Below are 17,997 nucleotides of genomic sequence, written 5' to 3'. Positions count from 1 at the left end.
TTTATAATTCTTTTTTTTAAATTGAAGTATAGTTGATTTACAGTGTTGTGTTAGTTTCAGGTGTACAGCAAAGTGATTCAGTTATATTTTTTTTCCAGATTCTTTTCCATGATAGGTCATTACAAGATACTGAATATAGTTCCTTGTGTTATACAGGGAATCCTTGTTGTTTATCTATTTTATATATAGTAGTGTATATCCATTAATCTCATACACCTAATTTATCTCTCTCCCTCATAATTCTTTAAATGTATGCTTCCAATGAATTTCTGTATATTCTCTGTTTATGATGAGAATTACGTATTTGTTGTATTGATATATTTCACTTAATTCTCCAATTATTAGCAACTGAGCTGTCTCTAGTTTTTCACAATCATGAATAGCCCAAGCATAGCCCGTTAAAAACGACTGTCCACTTGAATCAGCACTTTTGCTATATGCTGGCAGTCCTGTGCTCTGTGGTTAACTGGTTTTGAACTAAAACCCCTCAGCTCCTGGCACAAAATAAGCATTCAATTTGAGCCAAGTAGTAACCTATGAAAGACATTCCAAGGACCTGCCCAACAGATCGCTGTGTTGATCTAATAAGACAAAGACAAAACTAGGTTGCAGTTTGACCTCTACAACCAGTTACTTTTATTTGTTTATTTATTTATTTTTTTGCGGTACGCGGGCCTCTCACTGTTGTGGCCTCTCCTGTTGTGGAGCACAGGCTCTGGACGCGCAGCCTCAGCGGCCATGGCTCACGGGCCCAGCCGCTCCGCAGCATGTGGGATCTTCCCGGACCAGGGCACGAACCCGTGTCCCCTGCATCGGCAGGCGGACTCTCAACCACTGCGCCACCAGTGAAGCCCTACAACCAGTTACTTTTGACTGCAGGCAGAGCTTCTTTTATTTCAGAGGCTGAAGAATACTTGTCACTTTTGGGCGCTTACAAATTAGGATGTAGTCTGAGACTAGGCTATACACGGGTGCTCAAATATTTGTTGAATGAACTAGTTTCATTTCACAGGGGCAGATATGAATCGTGAAATTCAGTTTGTACAATACTAACCTCTTCTTTTTCCAAGAACTCCCTGACATCAGGGTCCTGTAACATCGTAGGATGATTCACAATCCTCTGAAGGTACCTACGGGGTAAGGAGTTATCTGGTTAGCTGACCTGGCCTCACAAGGTTTGGGGTATCATACAGTGCTGGCAGGGGTACAATGTCTCTCATTACTTTAAAATGTCCTCAGATAAGGCACTTAAGTACAAGCACATCCAAGTTCATATTCTTCACGTCTCTAAAAAGGGGAGAAAAATAACTGCTCAGAAAGAGACCTCAGAGCCATTCATGTTTGACTGTTGAAGAAGGAGAATCTGATTGCTCACTCAAGGTGGGGAAAGAAAAGAAGATGTTCTGTTCCTGAGGTGGGAAGGTAAGAGACTTAGGAAAGGTTAGAGATAATATGGAGGTGGGAATCTTTAATTCACTCAAGTTTCACCACTACTAACTCCAGCGAATATCTCATCGTAATTAAGTCTCAGCTTCAGCTTCTCATTTGTTCTCATGGCATTCAAGAAAATAGTTTTATGGTACTTACCTTTCTAGAGCAGCCCTCCGTTTTTCAAGAAACTCTGCAGAAGAAGAATCTTCCTTCCCAACTTTTACTTTTGTCATTCCTGGAAAAGAATTTAAAAAGCAAAAAAAAAAACCCCCAAAAAACCCATATATCATCATGAAAAGCATAAGCCTGTAAAAATAAGCCCACAGGAGGAAGGCAATGAGGACAGCTCTACAAAATACAACCAAAGCCCACGTCTATGTCACGAGCAGGCATGAACAAAAGGTTCTTTACATGACAGTCAATTTTTAAACTAGTCTTAAAGTGCTGAAGGTTCTACGCTCTGGGATTTCCAGGGATTTCCAGAGCATATGTTTTCTAAAAGGGGGCCACGGGGCTCTGAGTAAAGATTAACAGACATGAATTGATGGTAATGGGAAGATTCCTTGCCCCATCTCCTTCCCCTCATTCAGTTAGTACATTTCAATCTGGAAGGAACAGCAATCATTGAGGACTCCAGGATACCAATACAAACACACACACACACAACTGTAGAAGCTAAAACCAGAGCCTCCTATTGCACTCGAATAAAGAGACCATGTCAAAACATACTATTTCTCTAGACCACGTGTAATTTATAGGAAAATGCTGGAAATACTTTTTTAAATTAATTAATTAATTTTTGGCTGCGTTGGGTCTTCGTTGCTGCGCACGAGCTTTCTCTAGTTGCGGTGAGCAGGGGCTACTCTTCGTTGCAGTGCGTGGGCTTCTCATTGCGGTGGCTTCTCTTGTTGCCGAGCACGGGCTCTAGGGCGTGTGGGCTTTAGTATTGTGGCTGGCGGGCTCTAGAGCACAGGCTCAGTAGTTGTGGCATACAGGCTTAGCTGCTCCGCGGCATGTGGGATCTTCCCAGACCAGGGATCGAACCAGTGTCCCCTGCACTAGCAGGCGGATTTTTAACCACTGTGCCACCAGGGAAGTCCCAGAAACACTTCTTTTCTAACTGCAAGAGTCTACACTGTTATTAAAAGTAGTCTCATATACTAAGTAGAAAGTATATGGCAGAAAGAATGCAAAGGAAAGAATCTAAGCAGAATTAAAGACCACAGGCTTACCTATTAGGCTCTTCTCCGGGGGAGGAGGGACGATAAAGCCATTCTGGGAGTGTTTCTCTGAAAGCTTCTCATAAAGACCCAGAAAGTCACTAAATCTTCTTTTCACTGCAAACTGTTTACTTCTGAACATTGGTAAGCTCGTCTTGGGGACAGAAAAAATACAAGGCGATCTCATTTTAAATAGGGGATGAATGAGTGTCTTGAAAGTCATCCAGCTGACATCAAGGGAATCTTTTTCCCAGATCCGTGTCATTTAGCCACTTGGTAGATAACTTTCTCTGAGATTCTTACTCTTGTTTGTTTGTTTGTTTTCTGAGCTATAATCCCCTCTGGCTGTCTGGAAATCTACGGAGCCCTTCTCAGAATAATGATTTTAAGTGCATAAAATAACATACATTGGATTACAAAGGCAACTAATTAAATTCAAATGCGGTTTTATTTGCAGGTTAAGGGCTCTTGCTCTAAGGAAAGAGATGTTGCAATCTAGTTTAAAGCTAGAACTCTATGGTTATCTATTAACCCATTCATCCTGCACTGACTTATTAAGGGTATTAGCTGCTGGAATTAAAGCAGCCAAACGGAAGAAAAGACAGTAAACAATGCCCCTAAGGGGGAGGATCAGATGAAATGTCTACACTGTAGACACTTTAACCTCTAAAGTGTCACAGGATCTAGAACACAGGGGCAGGTCAACAAGTAGTAGAGAGATAATATAAAGAAAACTTCTAGTAAAAAAGACTAGGCCTACATCATATTGAGAGATCATTTAATACTCACCAGACAGGCAAAATTTAAGGAGGTGGGGCCTTGCTAACTGCTGGCAGAGAAGTGTGTCAATGGGAACATTTACATACTGCTGATGGAAGTATAAACTGGTACAAGGACTTTAAAAAGCAGTTTGTATTCCTTTTCTTCAACATTTGCACTACCTATGACCCAGGGGAACTATTCCTGAGTATATACCCAAAAGAAACTCTTCTTATGTGTACACCAGGAGACATGTGCAAGTATGTTCACAGCTCATAATTACAAAAACTGGAAACATGCCAAATATTCACAACAGGAACATGAATGTATTATGCTATAATCACAAAATGGACTAATTAACTACAGCTACACACAACATGGATGGGTCTGAGGAACAATGGTAGTAAAGAAAGCACTATATTCAGCATGATACCATTTTAATGAAACTCAAAAAAAAAAAAAAAGCAGAACAGTACACTGTTTAGAGATACATATGGGAAGACTTTAATAAAGGAAATGAGAGACAACTCAGGAGAGTGGTCACCTCTAAGGTGTGAGGCAGGGGATAGGAGAGGGAGAAACACGCAGGTAGATTCAATGGTACTCATCTTAAGACTGGTGGTAGGTTCGGGGCTTCATTTTTTATGCTTCATAACCTGCATACAACAACGTGTAAGTTTTGTATGCATTAATATTATATAAAAAAGGAAGACCAGACCCGAGGGGCAAAAGGTTAGGGAGAGCATTAAAAGAAGTTCCACATAGGAAACCTCAGAAGAACTGATGATTTTTAAACAGGTGATATAGTTTGGGGTGATCCACCAAACTAGCTCTAAGCCACATAGCTCTTAAAGAGGGATGGTACTATATCAGATACACCACATGTCTTAATAAAACTTACAAAGTTTCACACTGAAGTGTTAGCTCTCTGGAAGAAAAGTGGAAAGGCTCAGATGAGATTACCAAGGGGATGCAGACTTGTTCCATCTTGAGTAAACTTGAAGGAAGATGTTGACAAAGAAACTAAAGAAATACCCAGAAATAATCTGAATGATGACCTTCTTGGTATGAGCACCCAAGTCTATTAAGGTGGTCATCAGCAGGGTCACTTGGACTCACCTGTGTTGTAACTTTGTAGGCCACATAGGCATTCATACCATCCCCTGTGGGGAGAACAAGAAAGCAGGAGAGGATTATTCTGTAAACCAAAGCAAAACTAATCTTGCTAACATTTAACCAGGAATCATAAGCCAGCCACAGGAGCTGTGTACAAGAAGGGATATCGGGCTTCCCTGGTGGCGCAGTGGTTGAGAGTCCGCCTGCCGATGCAGGGGACACGGGTTCGTGCCCCTATCCCGGAAGATCCCACATGCCGCGGAGCGGCTGGGCCCGCGAGCCATGGCCGCGGAGCCTGTGTGTCCGGAGCCTGTGCTCCGCAACGGGAGAGGCCACAGCAGTGAAAGGCCCGCGTACAGCAAAAAAAAAAAAAAAAAAAAAAAAAGAAGGGATATCTGTTTCATCTCTAAGCTTTATATACTATCCTATAATCCAGTTCCTCCTTTGTCTCAGGGCCTCTGTGGCGCACATCATGCCCCCATGGATGCTGGCTGGGCCCCAGTTTAAGTCAGACAAGAGAGTCAGCCTCCTGTTCCAAAGCCAGGCTCTGTTTATACCCTCCACAAAGCAGCACTGGATACTGACAATCCATCGCTTGTTACCATGCCAGTATTTGGGCTAGTTACACACATCTGTCTAAATCCAAACAATTCTCTTGCTGTATAAAGCAGGAGGAGGAGAAGGAAGCAAATGATGTGAAAGGAAACAAGAAGTTCTACCCTAAGCTAGCTCTGGGCTCCATTTGCTCTTTCAGAAGTACTGCGCCGGTCCCTCTACTGGTGCTGGGGGACACTGACCCCTCTCATCTAGCATGTTCACCCAGAGCAAAGGGCCTGGCAGGAAGACACTTCGGCTGCCTGATGTCACACAAATCTCTCTTTCCTGGAGGAATTATTTTTCTGAAAAAGGCTTTTGACTGTTCAATAATTTGGGATTCAAGCAATTGTTTTTCTCTGTGGTAGTGTCCTGACCTCGACCACTTAGGGACATAAAGGCACCATTGACTCCCTGAGCAGTGAAAAGACACACATTGGACTCGAGACAGACATAACTCCAGTGCTGGGCTCTGGCACGTTAGGCTGGTTTCATTCCCTTCCTCCCCACCCCGATTCTTCCCCACACCAACCAGGAAAATGTAGGTCAACAATTACTAGCTGCCAAAGCCTCTGAACTGGTCCTGGGGTAAGGGCCCAGGGGAGGAACGTGGAGTTCTAGACCTGCAGGGTCACATAGTACAACTTGGGTCCACTGAGATGGCTGGGAATAACTGCTTTTATAAATTACACAGAGAAGTTGGAGACTGTACAGGAAGAGAGGGCTTGCTTTCTCCATCTATCCAAGCCCTACCAAAAGAGCAATGTGACACAGACCTACTAGAGAATGGACTTGAGGACAAGGGAAGGGGGAAGGGTAAGCTGTGACAAAGTGAGAGAGTGGCATGGACATGTATACACTACCAAACGTAAAATACATAGCTCGTGGGAAGCAGCCGCATAGCACAGGGAGATCAGCTCGGTGTTTTGTGACCACCTAGAGGTGTGGGATAGGGAGGGTGGGAGGGAGACGCAAGAGGGAAGAGATAATGGGAACATATGTATATGTATAACTGATTCACTTTGTTATAAAGCAGAAACTAACACACCATTGTAAAGCAATTATACTCCAATAAAGGTGTTAAAAAACAAACAAAAAACAGAAACTATTTAAGTTAAGCTTTAGAAATTACTTTATGTTTATTACCACTGTTAGTTCTCTTCTAAACCACTTAAACTATATTGCCTAATACTACTAAGGATGCTTACCACTGATAAAAGGAAAAAAATCTAAATTTACTTTATAAACTTTCAATTTTTCATTCACAGTTGCATAATCATGGTCAAATGTCCAAAAGGTCAATTCCATAATCTAGTGCCTGCAATTAAGGAATGACTAAGTGCAAACATACATAAAAACACAGTAGCAAAGTAGGATCTTCAGACACTTTGCCTGCTTATCAGCTGTTTTTATTGAGGCAATGTGTAAGAAAAGAGACATACTTTCATGTCCAGAGCTTATAAGATATGGAAATGTCCTAGAAATGCAGCAGTTTTAAATTTGTTAATTTCCAAAATAATGTCAGGAAGTTGAAAATGACATATGCAAATTACCAAGGCTCTAAAAAGCAATATCCTGGTAGTGAGACTCTAATTTATTTAGATGTGTGTGGGAATGAGAAGCTCATGTTGAGTAAACAGCCCACGCAAACAGAAGCTGCTGTTATAAAGATCAATATGAATCTTGAAGTATGAAAGTGCTTTAAGTGGCTGGTTTCTTGGCATCGACATGACTAAGAATCTACTATGGTGCAAGGGGATGAAGGTTTATCACCAAAAGTGATTTGTGTTTAAATAAATCTGATCCATGGGATGTTTAAATTACTGTTACGTGTTGAACTGTGTCCCCCTAAAAAAGATATGTTGAAAATCCTAACCCACGGTACCTCAGAATGTGACCTGATTTGGAAACAGGGTCTTTATAGAAGACATCAAGTGAAAATGGGGTCAGTAGGGTGGGCCTTAATCCAATATGACTGGTGTCTACATAAAAAAGGGACCTTTGGACAGAGACAGACACACATAAAGGGAAGACGATGTGAAGGCACCAGGGAGAATGCCACGTGACAATGAAGGCAGAGACTGGAGTGATTCATCTGTAAGTCAAGGAATGCCTGAGGCTCCAAAAGCTAGAGAGGCACGGAACAGTCCTTCTCTAGTGCCTTCAGAGGAAGCATGGCCTCACCAACACCATGACTTAAGACTTCTGGCCTTCAGAACTCTGAGAGAATGAATTTCTGTTGTTTTAAGCCACCCTGTTTGTGGTACTTTGTTACAGAAGTCCTAGGAAACTAACACACTCCCTCCCTCTCCTGGTACAAATACCGTGACTTTTAAATGTTAAAACAATTAGTTTTATTTACTAATAATTTATTTTATTCTACCAAGGATTTTTTTTTTTTTTGCAGTACGCGGGCCTCTCACCGTTGTGGCCTCTCCCGTTGCGGAGCACAGGCTCTGGACACGCAGGTCCAGCGGCCATGGCTCACGGGCCCAGCCGCTCCGTGGCATGTGGGATCTTCCCGGACCGGGGCACGAACCTGTGTCCCCTGCATCTGCAGGCAGACTCTCAACCACTGCGCCACCAGGGAAGCCCTCTACCAAGGATTTAAAGCAGATAATAACTAGCCTAAAATCAATGTGCATATAGAATATTCATAAGTATTAGAGAGGCAAGAGAGAAGCCTAAACATGTAATCCAAAATTCTGGTCCCGGTTCTACCACGGGCCATACATTGTGACCTGACAGGAAGGCTACATTTCATTTACTGGTTCTCAATTTCCTCTACTAGTGGATGAGGGAATTGTATAAGATGCTCATAAACATCCTACCAGTGCGCCAGTCTAGGAAAAGTAAAACTCTACAGTTTAACGACAAACCATTTTGGCATAAAGTCTAATTAGATTTTTAAAATTCTTGTTCCTAGTTCATAATAGACAAAGGGTTGGAAATCACATTTTTCCTCTTAACCATACAAATATCACCCCTACTTAATAGGAGGAAAAAGCTCTGTGCAGCCTCTTCTCTTAGGGACTATACCTGGAACAAGGAAAGTCGAGGCCTATTGCTCTCCGCTCACTAAAAGGTCTCACAAGCTTGGGACACAGGAAGGCTATCCTAAAAATCCACATTCTGGTCAAAGTTAAGTATTGTGCTTTTTGAAAATCTAATTTCAATTTGATCAAAATTCAACCTGGGTTCTTTAATCTTTACCTGTGAAAGAGAGATGCAGATTTCCCCACTTTATTAGAATATCAAGAGTACATAGTAAAAAGATATGTAACAAGAAATACAAATTTCTTGAAGGAAAAATAAATCCAGCATCCCAAGATTTTAAAACATGTGTTTTTAGGGTGCTTAAATGGAATTTATGATCTCAAGAGGGAATAAAATGGTGTCAACAACTCTGTGCGAGAAGCCCATTTTGGGTTTTTAAAAAGGGATTCGAATAATATTTGATTTTCTAATTTTTCTTTCTTAAGCCAGAAAAGGCCTAAATAAGTACTGGTAACTGCTGTTTCTGGCCTTGAAAGCATAGCAAGGGGCATAGTTACATAGGAAAGATAATGATGAAGTATTTCATACTAGCTAGTTCAGCTCTGGAGGTAACCATTAAGAAATTAGCTAACTGTGCTTTCCACAGCCATATCCTAACATCCCAGGGAGTCCCAAGTACACTTACCTATCTTCTCAGGATCAGTTATACCAACTGTCAAGTCAAATTGGTCTTCCTGTTCTTCTTCCTCTAGCTTTTAAAGAGAAGACAAATCGTGAGATACCCCAAAAAAAGGCTATATTAATTTTACTCTGCATTAACATTACATCAGTATAATAACATATATTAGATATAGATATATCCTTCTACACATCAGTGTTCAGCTCTGTCCATTCCCAACAATCTTGATGAAGCAACTTCCACTACTTTAAGTCGGAGCTTGCGCGAAGGTCTTTGTTACATCTATTCTCTTAAAACATTATTTTGATCATAACAAATAATTACTAGGTTTTGGAAGACTTGCCTCTGTCAGGCTAAGGAGGGAATGAGGAGACACTATACTCTTGAATATGGGAGCTTCGGACACTAAGTATCGTGAATGACCATTGAAAGCCTCTGTGCCATCTTCTGGGTAACAGATACTCTGCCCAGGAAAGAGTTCTTTATTGGATTTTGGCTGTCCATTAACCATAAGAGTCTTCTTCAAGAGTCATACATGTTATATCAAGGTTCAAACTCAACTGAACTTCAGACTGGTAGCACAGTCCTAAACATCTAAAAGAAGACCAACAGCACAAATTCTCACCTCCTCATAGCTTGGCTGGGGCTTAGAAGAATTTGTGGCCTCCTGTGGAGGAAGAGAAATGAGTGTTTTGGCTGGCACCTTCTTCTGATTATTTTGTGTGCTGTCCAGGGATAGCTCCACTGTGGCATCTAAAAATAGTTGATATTTTATAATGAAAGAAGAGTCAGAAAAACTGTAAGCTAGAAAAAATGGACCTAAGATACAAATGCAGTTAACACTGGGGGAAAAGTGCTGTTTGCCACATCTGAGGATGACACTGTTGTTTTACCACAGTTTAAGAATGTTCACAATTACAGTTTTAGATCATCTTGCAAAGATTAAGTTATGTTTAATATATGCTGTCCAAGGGGGATAAAAAAATATTGCAATATCTGAAAATCTTTCTAATCAAAATAGTTTAAAAAAACGTGCTAAAGAGCTGTCTTTGTCTAGGAAAATCTCAGCTGAACAGAACAACCCATTCCCTAAGTGTTCTAGGGAGGGGACTTTTAAAAGAGCATTATGTACCATTTTTAGGCATTACAATTTCTTAGGCAAATAATAAGAATGCACTCTCAACTTGGGGCAATGGAGCTAGAAGTTCAAAGCCTAAATAACTGAGATTTTTTTTCTTTTTAATAAAGAAAAATATAAATATCCATTAGGGTTTGGCCTGATCAATAAGTATTCAATTCTAGCCTTAGGGAATTCAAAGATAACTGTTTCTTTTTCTTTTCTAGACTTTCATTTGGAGCTAAAATGAAACCAGACAGAGGGGTCTATAAGGCATAACCAGGTCCTAGATCAATGTTATTACCACTAAAAGTTAATCATGTCTATAAACAAGGTTGCCAGACTGTCGGAATCCTATCAGGATTCTTTTCCTCATCAGAAAAAGAGAGGTGGTAATATAATCTGGCCCTACTGTAGGAGTACAAACCACACAAAAAGTATGCATAATGAACATGCTAGGGTGATAGGATTCTTTGAAGCAAGCAACCAGCTAAAGTATGTTTAAGAAATTCATATCATGCAGGCTCCACATAAATAATTAAGTTATCCAATCCAATAAATGTGATTGAAAACGAAACAGGAATTTAAACATTTAAAACCTTTGGCTTATTAGAGTGCTACTAAAAGCCTTTTGAAGAGCTGTGCATTTTTTATTGAGAGTCCTGTGACAAATGTGACAAAACTTACATCAAAAATGCTTTTTTCTTTGTACTCTTGATAAGAGTAATGGAAGAGCCACTGGACTCCATCACAGAGATTCTGACCATCACTAAACTAATCATGTAGAAAGTATCAGAACATTTAAATTTCCACAGTCAATAACTGAAATATCTGAGAAACTACTCGAGTCCTAAACTAAATGTATCACTGTAGGCATTCCTTTCTATAGATATCTTATGTTCCTTTCTTAGTAATGAGGCAGTCATTGGCTGTTTATGAAAACAGTTGGGGAATGAAGTAAATCAGAACCTTCATCAGCAATAAATATGTCCCTAATAAAGATCTTCTACATGTTCATATATAAAACCCAACCATGGGGGTAACTCAGTCACACCAAGATTTCAGGTCTTCTTAAAGGGCAAATCATATAAATGTTAAGTTCCCAAAGATAGAAAAACCTTCTTTGCAGTCTGCCATATAACTAGATGATTCATTATTTGCATTTCTCCTCCAGAAATTTTATCCAAAATGTAAACATTAGCAGAATGAACAGTGGGCACTTAAGTGTCAGAGAGGAAAGGGATTGGAAAATATTTGAAATCTTTATATTCCTTCTTCTAACCTCTTCTTCCCTTGTCACGTATTAATTTGGCACTGAGTTCAAATGTGAGAGTCCTCCCAAGATCTTCCCTTCCCAAGTCCACCCTCTCATCTCTTCCCTTCCTTATCATTCTCTCCTTTGAGGGTCTCATTCACATGGCAGTTTCAATTACCACCTCTAGGAAGTTGATCCCCACATTTAAAATTTAAAATATCTAAAACCCAAACTCACTCTCCCCACCTTCCAACTCAAAGCTAGTTTCTTCTGTAGAATGTAGTTCTCAAAATGGTACCATTTTCTTCCTAATCCTTGGGCTTGAAACTTTTGACTGTCTTCAATCCTTATTTTTGGACACCCGTTATATCCAATCACAACACCAGATTCTGTTGATTTCAGTTTTTGAAAAGTTTTCACCTTTCTTTTCCTATTTCCATTACCTTATTTTTGGTCTTTACCATTTCATTCTTGAATTAATTTGTGATTGCCTTCTGACATCTCCAGTCTTTGTCCACTGCAATCCATTTTATATAATAATTCTACCAGGTCAGTCTTTCCTCACTTTGCCCATATCACTTTCCTTACTCAAAACTACCAATGGCTCTTAATTGGCATTAGGATGAAAATTCAAATTCTAATTATTACTGTTATCCAAAATCCTCCTAAACAACCTTTCCAGACTTATCTTCCATGGCATCTCTAAGAAGCCCCTGTTTTGGCCCACTGAGTTTACTGACTGTCCCTCAAACACACCATATACTTCCTGCCTAACCATTTACACCCTTTCTCTTTTTCCTACATAAATCCTGCTTCTTCCAAGAAGTCTTACAAGATCACTCTAGAGCAGAGCTTATCAATGAGGGCACTACTGATATTTTGGGCTGGATAATTCTTTTTGGTGAGGGGCTGTCTGTGTACTGTGGGGTGTTTAGCAGCATCCATGGCCTCTACTCAGCAGATACCAGCAGCACTGCCAGGTGTGACAAACAACAATGTCTCCAACCATTGCCAAATGTCTTTGAATGTCTTTGGGGGTGGTGCAGGGGAAGGACCACCTTTTGTTGAGAACAGGGCAGTCCCTCTCAACAAAAAATTATTGGGCCCAAAATGTTAATAGTGCCAAGATTGAGAAACTCTGTTCTATACTAGTATTTTTCAAACTGCAGGTTGTTGTTCACTGGGGAATTGTGACAGTGATTCAGTGGGTTACAAACAGCATTTAAAACAAAGAGAAACAACAGAAAATTTCAGATTGTATGGAGGGTAGTAAAGGCAAGTCATTTAATAAAACTTTTAGTTTTATACAAGTGCATAAATATTTTGGATTATGACACAAAATGTATTTCATACTATGAGTCTTGGTCATAAAAGTCTAAAACCACTGCTTTAGTCTCACCTCAGACCCCTCTGAGCTCCTGTGACCTAATATTTCTATCAGTCCTCTGGCCACATTTATATTATTGTTTAACAATTTGTCTAAATCACATTCTTAAATAACTGTATGTTTATGTCTTACTCCCTAAACCTGTAAGAATCGTGATGGCAGGTACTGCCTTTTATTATGTTTTGGAATCCTCCACAATAGTATCTTACGTAGAGTTGTGTTTCTCATATATATACAGCTTTTTACTTTAACTCAGCAACTTAGAAGATTCCTAGCTTAAGTTTTGAGTCCATACTTGCCTGCAAAGAGATCCTGTGGCTCTTGGTCTTGTTCCTCATGGATCCCATTTTCTTTGGAGCCACTGTTGATGGGAAGGAGGGAAGCAATTCTCTTTGGAGACTGCGGCTTACTCTGAAAACAAAGAAATACTCTGAATACTCTGAATAAAATTGTACCATTAAAAACAAACCTAGAGGACTTCCCTGGTGGTCCAGTGGTTAAGACCCTGCACTTCCACTGCAGGGGACACGTTCAATCCCTGGTTAGGGAACTAAGATCCCCCATGCTGCTCCACACGGCCAAAAAAACCACCAAAAAACAAACCAACCTAGAAAGTGACTTCTGATGCACCTCTCAGTTGCTCCCTCAGGTGTTTAGGGGAAGACAGGATCACTAGTCAGCCAGTTTAATAAGCAGCAAATCATTATTAGTGATGTAAGTGTGGCCTGAGTGATCACAGAGCTAAAATAAACTCACACATTTTAGGGTTAATTTCTAACACTATAACCCTGCTGAAATGCCCTACCCCAAAGCACATGATGCCAACATGGGTATGTGTATACAAAGATAATTTTCAAAAGAACCTGTCCAAATGCATTTCTCCTCAGTTGATGACCTTTATTCTTTCAAATGCTGACAGGGCACATTCTAGTGTCCAGGACACCACACTAGAGATCATAAATCAAGCTCTGATCCTGACTTATTTTGTGGCCTTGGCTGAACCATTCACTGAAGCCCAGTTATGTGGATATTACCGACCCTCCTGACAGGCAAAGGAAGGTATGACACTTTAATGTTGTTTGTAAATATAACTTATCTTTTCATCCTTAACTTATAGAGACACCATTTTCAACCAGACTCGTGTCAGGCTAGCAGAAGAAAAACCAACCATGCTTAGCCTATGGGCACATGGTGAAAATACAGTCAGTCCGTGACCTTTATCAAAAGCTCAGTGATCAGCCGCAAGCCAGTGTGGGGTGAGGCCCCAGACCGGTACCAGAGTGAACAAAGCTGGATTGTGTAGAAAACGAACAGAAAGCTGAGAATCTGACTTCAAAAGCCATGGTGTCATATTAGAGGGTTTTGAAGTCAGACCCCAAGGCCAAATCAGTTAAAAGACCTGACTTAAGGAATCTTTTATGAAACATTTCCTTAACAAACCTGAGGGTGTTTGTTCCTTGGAAACAGGCCCTTTCTGACCCAACAGAACAAAGTGAAATGACAGATTTTTGGGGTACTTTGAATCTGTCATGCAAACAGCTCCATCCCAGTACTGGTGCCACCCTCAGGGAAAGAAACTGTTACCAATATGTAGATTTATACTAGCAAACAACAAAATTTTCTACGCTAATAAAATTTAATGAGCTTTTAGTTGTATATGCTTAAATGTTACCATTTCGGTTAGAGACAGTGATCCTGTCTTCTAGCTGCTTCCACAATCTTAAAAAACAACCAAAAAAAAAAAAAAATCACTGCCGAGACACAGACAACAAATAACAGGGCAAAACCAAACCCTACACTTCCCTTTCGCCTCTTAACTTGCCAACTACTTTCTTACGCGTCTTACACACGTCCATCCTATACATGCTCTTGTGCTCTTGTACAGTATAGGGAATCTCACAAAAAGCCATCTGATGTCTTTTAATTCAGTTCCCACTAATGCCAGTCGCCTCTAGATGGAGATCTAAGAGAGATTAAAACTCAGATACCTTAAGAATACACACATGTATAAATTTAATTTACTAGTAGCTCACCAGAGAGACTAAAGCAACAGGAAAAAAACAGGTTAGAATTTACCCATTTTTAACAACACCGAGAAGAACCCATTCTTGTGATACGAAGATGAATAAAGCCACCTTTCTATTTCTGTTTTATCATCTAAACTTGGAAGTTTAAAGATTAAGAAAATTTTCTGGAGCAATGCTAGAATAGCAGTCTGTTTGGGAGAAAATATTTGCAAACGATGAGACCGACAAGGGCTTTATTTCCAAAATATACAAATAGCTCATACAACTCAATAACAAAAAACCAAACAACCCAATCAAAGAATGGGCAGAAGACCTAAATAAACATTTCTCCAAAGAAGACATACAGATGGCCAACAGGCACGTGAAAAGACGCTCAACATCGCTAATTATTAGAGAAATGCAAGTCAAAACTACAATGAGGTATTGCCTCACACGGATCAGAAGGGCCGTCATTAAAAAGTCTACAAATAACAAATGCTGTAGAGGGTGTGGAGAAAAGGGAACCCTCTTACACTGTTGGTGGGAATGTAAACTGGTGCAGCCACTATGGAAAACAGTATTAAGGTTCATTAAAAAACTGAAAGTAGAGTTGCCATATGATCCAGCAATCCCACTCCTGGGCATATACCCAGAGAAAACTCTAATTCGAAAAGATACACACACCCCAATGTTCACAGCAGCACTATTTACAATAGCCAAGACATGGAAGCAACCTAAACGTCCACTGCTAGATGAATGGATAAAGCAGATGCGGTATATATATACAATGAATACTACTCAGCCATATTGCACGCACCTAGAGATTATCATACTAAGTGAAGTTAGACAGAAAAAGACAAATATATCACTTACATGTGGAATCTAAAATATGATACAAGTGAACTTATTTACAAAACAGAAACAGATTCACAGACACAGAAAACAAACTTAAGGTTACCAAAGGGGAAAGGGGATGGGGAAGGGATAAATTAGGAGTTTGGGATTAGCAGATAAAAACTACTATATATAAAATAGATAAACAACAAGGTCCTACTATATAGCACAGGGAACTATATTCAATATCTTGTAATAAACCACAATGGAAAAGAACACGAAAAAGAATATATACACATATATAACCAAACACACACACACACACACGTATAACTGAATCAAGTTGCTATACACCAGAAACGAACACAACATTGTAAATCAACTATACTTCAATCAAAAAAACAAAAGAATAGCAGTCTGTCTTTCCCTATACTAATCAGAAAAGACAGATCCAGATGGATGGGATACTGTGGTGACAACTAGAGCACAACTACTTGTCATTCTTCCTCTACCAGATACCCTTCAAGCCCAAACCACACGCTGCTTGACTAGAACTGTGATGAAAACAAAAGCTTGTGCACTCTTAGTAAGCTAGGTAACAACTACCTTTGAGAATAGAAAACTGCTCCTCAAATATACTCTGGGACTCCATTCCAAAAACCACTCAAGGCTGAGTTCTAGGAAAGCTGAACATAGTTAGACTGATTATTGTGTTTACTATTCTAATTTTTCCTCAGTAGTTCTTTTATAAAATTAATCTATGTACATAAAACTTTGTATTCTGTTTTTGCCCCCTTTGCCATCTGAGCAGTTTTTTCATGTCATTAAGGTTGTACAAAAATCCCACTTTTAGTGACTTAACTCTCTATCATATGGGTATACTACAACATAGTCATTTCCCTAATGATGAGCATTTAGACAGTTTCCAGGTTTTTATTTTTATCATCACAAAAAATATGGTGATGTCTATCCCTATATATAAGTCTACATCTGATTATTTCCTTGAGATAGATTCTTAAGCAGAATTATTCAATGAAATTTTCAAAGGCTCTACTAAGCTCCCTTCCAGAAAGATCACAATTTGCATCCACCCCCAGGCCCCCACCCCACACCACCATAGCAACATTAAGCATTCTCCCTCTCTCTAAAAAATCTTTGTAGGTTAACTAGTTATAAGTTGTCTTGTTCCCACATGTTTACTGGCCATCTGAATCCCTGTGATGTGTTTTGATGTCCTTTGCCCATTTTTTATGCTAAGTTAGCGTTACTTAGATGTACACTTCTCTTACATAAGTATGTTAACTTTCTCTCCGGCATATTGTACAGTACCCACGCCCCCAATTTTATCTCTTTTCTCTTTGTTTTATTTTTGATCTTAGCAAATTTATTTTCAATTGACTGATTTGGATTGGCACTGGCCTATTTCTTTAGGCTGAAGAGTACCCAGCACACAGTTGTCCTTTGAGGCATATTCTCAAGTTTTACTTAAAATCAAATGCAAGAGAAGCTGAGCAGAACTATTTTTAAGGATAAGAAGAAATGAACCCCTGTTCATGGTACCCAACATTTATACAGGACTGTTAATAGAAAACAAGTCTTCCATGAGACTAGAGTTTATAATAATAGCTTACTTCTCATCAAAGTAAATAGCCACCTGGCATTAAAACATAACATATTTCATATGCCATGCCCAAGGTTAAAAGGTTAATTTTCATCAGTATTAAGGAATGATTTATATTAAAAAGCTAATTTTGAAGCAACAGTTTAAGTTTTAGGAAGGACACATTTTTGGGGGCGGAGGCACACTGATTACAGAGTGACAAAATCAATACTAAAAATAAGGCTTGCTTTATAATCCATATTTAAAAAATCTCTTAATAGTAAGTCACAAAACTCTGAAGGGGGCTAACTTTCTAGGCAATAGATAAAACTATTTTCTGTGATGAAATTTTTTTTTTTTTTTTTCTTTTTGCGGTATGCGGGCCTCTCACTGTTGTGGCCTCTCCCGTTGCGGAGCACAGGCTCCGGACGCGCAGGCCCAGCGGCCATGGCTCACGGGCCCAGCCGCTCCGCGGCATATGGGATCCTCCCAGACCGGGGCACGAACCCGTATCCCCTGCATCGGCAGGCGGACTCTCAACCACTGCGCCACCAGGGAGGCCCCTGATGAAATTTTTTAAATTTATTTTTTATTGAAGTATAGTTAATGTACAATAATGTATAAGTTACAGGTGTACAGAACAGTGATTAACAATTTTTAAAGGTTATACTCCATTTATAGTTATTATAAAATATTGGCTATATTCCCTGTGTTATACAATATATCCTTATAATTTATTTATTTATTTATTTATTTATTTATTTTTGCAGTACGCGGGCCTCTCACTGCTGCGGCCTCTCCCTCTGTGGAGCACAGGCTCCAGACGTGCAGGCTCAGCAGCCATGGCTCACGGGCCCAGCCGCTCCGCGGCATGCGGGATCCTCCCGGACCGGGGCACGAACCCGCATCCCCTGCATCGGCAGGCGGACTCTCAACCACTGCGCCACCAGGGAAGCCCTATAATTTATTTTATACATAGTACTTTGTACCTCTTAATTCCCT

The 17,997-nt window shown here is 39.9% G+C and overlaps 1 protein-coding gene across 1 annotated transcript in view; it reads right to left on the bottom strand.

Moving 5' to 3' along the window:
* The window catches only part of SNX1 (sorting nexin 1), a 36,818-nt gene that overhangs the window by 8,448 nt on the left and 10,373 nt on the right, over positions 1–17,997 (bottom strand). The window contains exons 2-8 of the mRNA XM_081226796.1: positions 12,855–12,966; positions 9,422–9,549; positions 8,803–8,869; positions 4,530–4,573; positions 2,664–2,805; positions 1,588–1,666; positions 1,055–1,130 (exon numbers count right to left, since the gene is read on the bottom strand). Coding sequence (XP_081082922.1) covers positions 1,055–1,130; positions 1,588–1,666; positions 2,664–2,805; positions 4,530–4,573; positions 8,803–8,869; positions 9,422–9,549; positions 12,855–12,966 — 648 coding nt within the window. The remainder of the gene's footprint in view (positions 1–1,054; positions 1,131–1,587; positions 1,667–2,663; positions 2,806–4,529; positions 4,574–8,802; positions 8,870–9,421; positions 9,550–12,854; positions 12,967–17,997) is intronic.

Source organism: Mesoplodon bidens (genome assembly GCF_964165515.1).
Source record: "Mesoplodon bidens genome assembly, chromosome: 3".
Taxonomy (NCBI): domain Eukaryota; kingdom Metazoa; phylum Chordata; class Mammalia; order Artiodactyla; family Ziphiidae; genus Mesoplodon; species Mesoplodon bidens.
This window is presented reverse-complemented; position numbering and strand designations above follow the sequence as displayed.